At 36.5% G+C, this 10,391-nt stretch overlaps 1 protein-coding gene across 1 annotated transcript in view; it reads right to left on the bottom strand.

The window, feature by feature from the left end:
- The window catches only part of RPS6KA5 (ribosomal protein S6 kinase A5), a 193,420-nt gene that overhangs the window by 58,492 nt on the left and 124,537 nt on the right, over positions 1 to 10,391 (bottom strand). The window contains exons 6-7 of the mRNA XM_081830060.1: positions 6,621 to 6,704; positions 4,385 to 4,488 (exon numbers count right to left, since the gene is read on the bottom strand). Coding sequence (XP_081686186.1) covers positions 4,385 to 4,488; positions 6,621 to 6,704 — 188 coding nt within the window. The remainder of the gene's footprint in view (positions 1 to 4,384; positions 4,489 to 6,620; positions 6,705 to 10,391) is intronic.

Raw genomic sequence — 10,391 nt, 5'->3', positions numbered from 1 at the left:
TGTGTAAGACTGATGAATCACAGACCTGTACCCCTGAAACAAATAATACATTATGTTAATTTAAAAAAAAAAGGAAAGAAAGAAAAAAAAGAATATTGGTGACAAGGTAGTCTGGTTGACATAGATATATGAGTAAGAGGTACATGGTAAACCTCTCTGAATGGGGAGAAAAAATGTGGAGGTATTTGTGTCCCACATGAATGTTCACCAAAGGGTGACCTCAGCAGGGAGGATTTTAATAATCAAGTGAATAGGATGATCTCTTCTGTAGATACCAGTCTCTTTCTCCAGTCAACCCTATCATTACACAGTGGGCCATGAACATAGTGGCTGTGTGGTAAGGAAGGAGGTTATGTGCGGGCCCATCAGCATGGACTTCTCACCAAGGCTGACCTGGCTATGACTCCTGCTGAGCGCCCAATCTGCCCACAGCAGAGACCAACACTGAGTGCCCAATATGGCACCAATGCCCAAGGTGGTCAGCTGGTTACATGGTGGCAGGTTGATTACATGGGACTGCTTCCATTACGGAAGGGGCAATGTTTCATCCTACCTGGAACAGATGCTTACTCTAGATACAGATTTACTTTCCCTGCATGCAGTGCTTCTGCCAAAATAACCATCTGTGGACTTACAAAATGCTTTAAGCACTGTCATGGTATTCTACGAAGCATGGCTTCTAATCAAGTAACTCACTTCATAGCAAAAGAAGTGTACAGTGGGCCCACGCTCATGGAATTCACTGGGCTTACCAAGTTCTCTACCATCTTGAAGGAGCTGGTGTGATAGGACGGTGGAATGGCCTTTTGAAGACACAGTTACAGTGTGAGCTAGGTGACAATATGTCTCAGGGCTCTAGCAAGGTTCTCCAGAAGGCTGTAAATGCTCTGAATCCACATTCAATATATGGTGCAGTTTTTCCGCTACCAGGATTCATGGACCCAGAAATCATGGGGTGGAACTGGGAATGGCACCACTCACGAGTACTCCCAAGTGACTCACTAGCAAAATGTTTGCCTCCTGTTCCCCTGACTTTATGCTCTGCTAGCCTAGAGGTCTTAGTTCTAGGAAAAGGAATGCTTCCACCAAGAGACACACAATGAATGATTCCATTGAGTTGGAAATTAAGACAGCCACCCAGCTACTTTGGGCTCCTTGTGCCTCTAAATCAACAGCAAAGAAGGGAGTTCTCATGCTGGCTGGTGTGATCAATCCTCACTACCAAGGGGAAATTGGACTACTACTCCACAATGAAAGTAAGGAAGAGTGTCTGAAATACAGGAGATCCCTTAGGGTATCTATTAGTATTACCATGCCCTGTGATTAAGGTCAATTGAAAACTATAACAACCCAATCTAGGCAGAAGTACTAAAGGCCCAGCTTCTTCAGGATTGACTGTCTGGGTCATCCCACAAGATACCTGGTGAAGACGAGGGGAATACAGAGTTGGTAGTGGAAGAAAGTAGTCATAAATACCACCTATGACCCCATAACCAGTTACAAAAATCGCTGTACTTCCTCCTCTTGTTATGAGTATATCTGTGTAGGAATACGTGTGCATAAATCATTTTAATATATATGTTACAATATGTCTTTGTTGTCTTTCCTCTCTTATTCCTTTATCATGTAAGACAAGATGCATTGACTTTATATCATGACATTTAAGTACTATTAATTTTTATCATAGTGTCTAAGTTATGGGATTTCAAGCAGAGCGAACATCACTTAAGGATTTTATATAAGGGGTTAGTGTGTTTTCCATTGTATGTAGGATAGCTGTATCACGTTTGGTGGAATTATGACCTCGTTATTGTCTTTATTTGGAGATTAAGTTCAGTTTAAGGAGATGTGCATGGCTGCCAAACTGACAGGGAGGGACTTGTGATGGTTAATCCAAAGTGTCACTTGACTGGGCTACAGGTTGCCCAAATTTAACATTGCTATGGGTGTATCTGTGAGGCTATTCTCAATGAAATTAGCAGCTGAATTGGTGGGCTCAGTAAAGTAGAATCCTCTCCCCAGGGTGGGTGGACAGCAACCAATCCCTTGAGGGCCTGAGTAGAGAAAAAAAAAAAAAAGCAGAGGAAGAGAGGATTCAGCCCCTTGCTGCCTGCCTGCTTAACATAGGAAGCTGGTCTTCTGCCACTGGACTGGGATTTACACCCACAGGCTCCTCTTATCTTCAGGACTGGGTCTCCAGCTTGCAGACGGCAGATCCTGGGACTTCTCAGCCTCCATAATCATAATGGTTTTGTTCCTCCAGAGAACCCTGCTACAATTCGACTCTTCACTGGTAGCCACTCCAGTGAGCACACAGTGGCATCTCACCGTGGTTTAGTCTGCATTTCCCTAGAGACTAATGATATTGGTCATCTTTTCGCCTGCTTATTTGCCGCTCATAGATCTTCTCTGGTGAACTGTTAAAATCTTTTGCCCATTTTTCAAAATGGAGGGCTTTTATTCACCTTGAGTTTTGAGAGTTCCTTATGTATTCTGGATACCAGTCATCTATCAGATGAAGGATTTGTCATTTTCTCCCACTCTGGCTTGTCTTTCCACTCTCTTGGTTTCCTTCAAAGAGCACACGTATTTAATTTTGATGAAGTCCAATTTATCAGTGTTTTCTTTTATGGATTGCACTTTTTGTGTCCTATCTAAGAAATCTTTGCCTAACCCAAGGTCACAAAGATTTTCCTTTATGTTTTCTTCCAGAAATGTTGTAGTTTTAGATTTTACATTTAGGTCTATGATCTATTTTTAATTTTTCTATAAAGTGCAAAGTATTTATTGAAGTTCATTCTCCCCCCATATGATAGCCAATGGTTCTAGCATTTGTTGAAAAGACTATCTTTTCTCCACCAAACTGACTTTGCACCTTTGTAAAAAAACAAAACAAAACAAAACAAAAAACCCCAGAAACAATGGTCTATATCTGTGTGGTTTCGTTTCCGGACTTCCTAATCTAGTTCATTGATGATTTGTGTATCTCAATATGAACACCACAATGTTCTAATTAGTGTAGCTTATAAGCCCTGAAATCAAATTTGGTCTACTTTTTCAAAGGTGATTTGGCAATTCTATGTCCTCTACATACCTCTATGAATTTTAGGTTGTCAACTTCTACAGAAAAACAAAAGAAAACAAAACAAAAAACCCCCAAAACAGCCTGCTGGGATTGTGACTGTGATGAATCTATAGATCAGTTTAGAGAGAAATCACATCTGAACTATACTGAGTAGCTCCCTCACACACGAGTGCTTATCAATACTTCACTGAATACCCAAGGGGTACCTTCTGCAAGTCTCTGGACGTCCCTCTGACTCTGCCCTGCAAACTCTAGCTGCGTGGTCCTCCTGGACTCAGTTCCATCTCCTCAACTCTGCCTGGGCCTCCCCTCCCTGTGTTGCAGCCTGGATACTCTCTCAAGGCAGTAAGCTGGGCGATCAGAGGGCTCACCTCGTTTATTTTCCGTCTCTCTGTGTTCACTGTCCTTCACTGCTAGATGCTCAGTGTCTTCGATAGTGCTGTTTCATATATTTTGCCCATTTTAAAAATTGTTTCAGGCAGGAAAGTAAATCCGGTCCCTGTTATTCCATCTTGGTGGAAGTCTCAATTTTTAATTTTTAATGTCAAATCTGTTCTCAAAGTTATAAAATTCAAGTAAAAATAGGACAAAAACATAACTAGTAATTAGTATAATGTTTTATCACCATTCGTTTATTTGTTCATTAATCCATTTCATTCCAAAAATATTTACTGAATTCTGCACAGTAAGCACTGTCCTGGCACATGAGCATACAATCCTGAAGGTCAAAGCCAGACATGCGCCTTGCTCTCACAGAGCTTACAATCTAGTGGGACAGACAGACGTTACTCAAGTAACTATGAACACATATGAAACACTGCAATTGTGACAGCAGCTATGAAGAAAAGAATAGAATAAGCTACTCTGGTAACCTACAGGAGGGTGATTTTATGGTATTTGTTTCTATTGAGCCTATATATCCGTGAGTTGAAAATATCACTACTTTTTCTTTATTTGCAAAGAAATTACATTCGGTATACAGTAGGGAAAAAATGTCCAACAAATACACTTCTCAATATATGATGTGCTAGATTAAGATAATATATGAAGTGCTTTGGATCGCATAAAAAATTTGACACTATCCTTTTGAGACTTAAGATCTAAGTGGGCACATAAAATATAAAGAAATATAAATGTTATATATCTACATTCTATATGAATATAAATGGAAGTTTACCACTTGAACATTATTTTGTCTACCCTCATTTAAAAGATTATCTTTTCTATCAGCCTTAATTTCAGAAATTGGTAAGTTTCTTTCAGAAAACAATACATTTATTTTATTTTGTTAAGTCTTACCTAGATATCTCAGCTTGGGAATTCTTCTCCCCATCGACAGTGAAAGGAGATGCTCCAGTTAGTAATTCATACATTAGAACACCTAAACTCCACCAGTCAACTGCCTATAAAACAATAATATCATTTTATAGAATATGAATATATATTTTATAAGAAAGGAGAATGAACAGACTAAAACTATATATTTGAAAAATATTTTAACAAGAAGATTTTGTATATAGCTTTCTGTGTAAGAAGTATTAAATTAAACACTTGCAAGAAAGACATTTAGAGAACAAATATCCGGGTATTCTCAGAATAGAATTTAAACATAGTGATAGGCAATCAAAGGGCTAAAAGTGCTTTCATTATTTCCTAAATCATTAAGTAATGGTTTTATTTTGGTTAATTAAAAAAATTTTTTTTAATTTTATTTTATTATTATTTTTTAAAGATTTTATTTATTTGATAGTGAGAGAGAGACAGAGAAAGAGAGAGAGAGAGCACGAGATCGGGGAGGGTCAGAAGGAGAAGCAGACTCCCCACTGAGTGGGCAGCCCGATCCGGGACTCAATCCTGGGATTCTGGGATTATGATCTGAGCTGAAGGCAGTCGCTTAACCAACTGAGCCACCCAGGCACTCCAAATTTTAAAAATTTTAAGTAAACTCTTTAGACTTATGATGGGGGAAAAAAGAAAAGGAACATTCAGCATTTTTATTAATTATTTAGCTCCAATAAGTATTATGAAATTCCTTGAACTCAAAGAACAAAAATGAAAAAATCCCATCTAATGATACCATATTTCATAACCACCTAAATTTTCAATTCTTCTTATAGGACCTATCACATACATCTTCATTTATGTGAGTCTTCAATTGTGGGAAACATGAAGATACTTAAATAATATAAAATAAAATGAGATCTAAATTGGAAACCAACTTATAAATGCAGTTACCTGAACTGAGAGCAGAGTTTAAAGAACCCTGACATTAGTTCTTTTATAATTAGGCAAATCAAAATTTCAATATTTGTTGAATACACAAGCTTATACCAAGAGATATTAACTGGATGCTAAAATTTTTAACCCTGCTTCCAAATTTCAGGGCAAAGATTTCAGAGAGATGATGCAAAATTTATGGACCTAGAGCTATTTTAAAGAAAATACATAACGATGACATATAAAACATGATCAGGCTGTCTGCAATCATAAAAGGAACAGTGTGGAGCCAGGTACACTGATAAGCGCTTTGCATATATTGTCACACTTAATTACCTCAAAGTCATCAAGGTGTTCCACGAACAGGAAAGAGTATTTACTGACTAGCTATATTCCAGACTCAGGTATACAGGAATTCTTGGAGGTTCTATAAGGTTTTCATCCTTAAAAATTGGTTACATTAGGTCGTAGAAGGTAATTTTCAAATTTTAACAGTTATAAATTCCTATTAAACTGTTGAGGACAACAGTTTCAAAGAATACCATGCAGTAAATGAAACCAGCAATTCAATTATTTTATTTATACAAGCCGTTTTACTGCCACCGGAGTCAGGACCCTCAGAATGTTTTGCTGTTGGATTTGAAACCAGCTGTTGAGATGATACAGATCAACAATCAGATTCCTAATCATATGGCCTGAAACCAATACCATACCAACTTGAAGAACAGGCTTTAAGTATATGATTAGTTATTAGTAAGGAGACCAAAGATTCTCCACACTTAAGATATTTGGACTGAATATGTGGGATTTTGAAAGGGGATGAGGGAGAAGGGACGATGAGGAACAAAAAATAGTCAAAATTCCTTATTTGGAGAAAATTATTAATACAGCAAAAGCATTAAGATGGCACCAAAGAAATCTCACCCTTTAATACAGGAAGAAAAAATATGTGACCTAGATTTTATAACAAAACTGCTTAAGATGCTTCCTCTACAATCTTTACTTTGCACAAAGGGAAGTGAGGTTTTTAGAGGGCTTAAGGAAAACAAACTTGGACTATCTTGAATGCAGGATTTTTTTCTTTCTCCAAGGATTGTTACAATGCTTATTTCTGTTGAAGAGATAATCAACAAAGTCTATCTTCTTCCTCTAAAACTCTAGATATCATAATTTGTTCATGTATTCAAAGCAAAGGAGAGAAAACAATGAAGGTAAGACAATACCAGAAAGAGGGCTCTGATGAAGAGACTGGACCCAAGTTATTAACTAGGGTTCTTATTATACATTTTATGGAGATATAAGGAAGTCTAGAACATACCTTGTCATGTCCTGAATCTCCCCCTCTGACAATATCCGGTGCCATGTATTCAATAGTCCCACAAAAGGAATATGCTCTTTCAGCCTTAAACAGTCAAACAAACAAAAAGGCATTTGATTTCAAACCAGACAAATGATAAAAAAAAAGTCAGTATTACATGTTAGTGGTTGAGATACACCACAGTAGAAAAGTAGTGGTAGAATCTATTTGACAGACTCCCCCCTTCTCACCAGGTCAGATCATCACTACATAGTGAGTCCTGGGTGCATGTCCTGTCCAAAGACTTCCTTTGCTTGAAACCTTCCCATCTATCCACCCATCCATCCACACACCCATCCATCCATCCATTCATCCATCCATCCACTTTTCTTCTTTTTTGCAGTATGTATGTATATTTCCATTATTGGTTTCTTGTACCATTCTTTTTGTAAAACTTCAAGTAGTCCTAGTAGGGTAACAAGAACTGTCTAATACTTTAGTACTTTATTTCCAGATAGGCAAGATTGGGAAAACACTGGGAAACCTTAAGGGGAAAAAGAGACCAAATTCTAAGAAGGAGAATAGGGAGCCCAAAGATGAAAAACGACGAAAAATATTTTTTCCCACCTTATTTTGTTTAGGTTTGGCACTGCCAATCATATGTTTAGTAATGATGCGCAAAATTGTTTTTATTTTATAAAAGGATTGTCTCTTAAAGACAGTTGTTTCTCTTTTGTAGAGCTTTAAAAAGGTCTAGATTTAACGATCAATTGTGTCTTATGACATTCCAATGAAACAAAGGAGAGTAAATATCTAAATTATTATACAGATATATTAAATAGGGAAAAAAGAATTCCTCTTTGACAAGATACATTCTTACGGCTGTATCTGAAACTTTTTAAGGCATTTCGGAGCCATTAAAATATTTTACAAAATTACTTTTTTTTTTTTTAAAGATTTTTTATTTATTTATCTGAGAGAGAGAATGGGAGACAGAGAGCATGAGGGGGGAGGATCAGAGGGAGAAGTAGACTCCCCGCTGAGCAGGGAGTCCGATGCAGGACTCGATCCCAGGACTCCAGGATCATGACCTGAGCCGAAGGCAGTTGCTTAACCAACTGAGCCACCCAGGCGCCCCTTTACAAAATTACTTTAAAGGAAACTTCAATTTACACTTTACTCTTCTTCCACTATCAAGGTTTTAAGAAAAATAAGCATTCCTCTTATTTACCAATTTTAAAAGTAAAGAACACTACTCTAGCAATGTTATAGAATGAATTAGTAGAAGTCCTTTACTTTATTAGGGGAAGTTAAGCACAGAGACAATAAATATAATGAATTTATTTAAACACTTTGGTAAAAGTGTATTTAAACTACTTAATCATAATATATATATATTATATGTCATATAATTAATATGGTTTAAGATTCATTTCTTTCTTTTTATGTGCTACATTTGCTGAAAGATTACATCCCCAGAAACTAAAAGAAATAATTTACTTATGCTTATATCTGCAGAAAATTTTCTTTTTTGTTACCTGGCAGAACAACGTTATTGACTAGCTAATAAAAACCATATATCAAATATTATCTCTCTGCTTAATCATTTCAGTACCAAATGCTAATTTTGTATTAAACTACTAGAAAAATTAAAGCTAAATAAAATTGATTCCATTTAATTTCTGCATAAAAAGTTAACGAATAATTTTTAACTTTGTTAGACATGCTTAGGAAAAATGTGTTAGGAAGCATTCATCCGTTTACCGAATTATTAAAAAAGAAATAGTACAAAATTACTTTTTAAAAAAACCCCAAACTTCATAAAACCAGTGTTTTTAGTTAATATACTATTTATTATGCAATAGCCTTTTTTTGGATAAGCCAAAATCACTGTGTAGCTGGCATAAAGAAACATGAAAATTACTAAGTCAGAGTGTTTATGATTTGATCTCATCTTAAAAGATACCTTTAAAACATTATATCCTAAATCAGGTTTAGATATACTAAAAGAAAAAAATAATTCTCCAAACTGGTTTAGGAGTAAAAAGATAATGAGTTTTGGGGCGCCTGGGTGGCTCAGTTGGTTAAGTGCCTGCCTTCGGCTCAGGTCATGATCCCGGGGTCCTGGGATCGAGCCCCGCATCAGGCTCCCTGCTCGGCGGGAAGCCTGCTTCTCCCTCTCCCACTCCCCCTGCTTGTGTTCCTGCTCTCGCTCTCTCTCTGTCAAATAAATAAATAAAACCTTAAAAAAAAAAAAAAAAAGATAATGAGTTTTGACTGATTGCTTCTCTAGTTTTTATTTATTTAGAAAACTAGTCTTTTTAGCAAATATAAACGTTCACTTCCATTTACAGGCAGCTCCATGTCAAACCATTTTGAAATTAGACACATTTCCTTCTAAGTATGAGACAATGATTAAACTTAACAAGCTGAGGATCAAGAAAATATGCACTCTCTTCTTCAAAACACTAGATATTCATAAGTTTAGTGTAAAGAGGATATGAAACACATAGATCTTACTAAGTGCCACAAAGGTTTGACAGTCACCACTACTTCCCATGTCTTCCTTTCTCTGACAATGAGAACTATGGCGGCTCAGTTCTGGATTGTCTCAACGGAGGGGAAGCTCAGAACCACATTAAGTGCCCAAAGAGGTACCGTCTACCTTCTCTGTGTGATTTTTGAGCTCCTTTTTAATTCACTTTAGGTTCTCTGTTTTGTGCTTGTTTTATGTATTTTTGGGGGGTGGTGGTGGTGGAAGGGAGTAGGTAGTATCTACATTAATATAATAATTATCTATCTGATTGAAATTCCAGGAGACAGAAAAATTAAAGCCTAAGTGTTGGGAAATTCCAGTCACTGAGAAATAATAGTGAAGAAAGCATTTCTTAAGTTTCTCTGTTATTTTAAAACATTGCCATTTTAGCCTCCTGCAATTCTGTATCTGCTTCCTCTTTCTCAGTGGAAGTGTTGCTCCCTCTGGGTTTTAACTTATGGTGTATCAGCCTTGACTTCCTAAGAGTTTTATCTTTTATTTGTAAACATATCCCTAATTTACCTTTCAATTTGTGTTTATCTGCCTAGGCATGTTATCGGGAGTGTACACTGAATGCCTTTCAAATAATTCTACCAAGAAGATAAACTGATGAGGTATGACAGGGGAAGGTCAGTAGTGGGGGCAGGAAATATTTCTAGGTAATATTTTATGAACTATGATATAAAAAGGCTAGGATAACATAGCTAAATTCTGTTGTTTATTATTTGTTCAAAGTATTTTTATGGTAATATTCTTCTCAAGGAGAAAAGGCAATCAACCTATGTAGCATTTAAGTCCACACTATTTTATAAGCAACATTACTGATTAAAGCTAGCACAGAGTTAAAAGATTGTGAATGAGAATTTACTTGAATGTAAAAATGGTAAAAGCAGTGTGTGTGTACCATCCTGGCAGATAATACAGAGTATTCTTGTGCTTAAGTGATCAGCTGATCAAGGAGGTTTCACTGTTCCTTAGAGAAAAAGATCAGATAGCACTGGACAAAAAACTGGTTTCCTTCTAAGGGAGAATCCAAACTCTTAGGCATTTCTCAATAAATACTAGGTTAAATCATCCCTAGCTTTCATTTGCTAATGTTTTATTCTGATCTTACTTGTTTATGATAAATTTGTAAGTTAAATATAAATTTACCAATGAGAAGTTTTTTCTCCCTCTTGTGTTTTTTCCCATCCTAATTTTGACAAATCTCCTCACAAGTATCTAGAAATGTTTGATTTTTTAAAAGAAGTAAATAT

Source organism: Leptonychotes weddellii, chromosome 9, assembly GCF_054177405.1.
Source record: "Leptonychotes weddellii isolate Sample4059 chromosome 9, ASM5417740v2, whole genome shotgun sequence".
NCBI classification, from domain to species: Eukaryota; Metazoa; Chordata; class Mammalia; order Carnivora; family Phocidae; genus Leptonychotes; species Leptonychotes weddellii.
The sequence above is the reverse complement of the archived record's forward strand: the minus strand, read 5'-3'. Positions and strand labels throughout refer to the sequence as shown.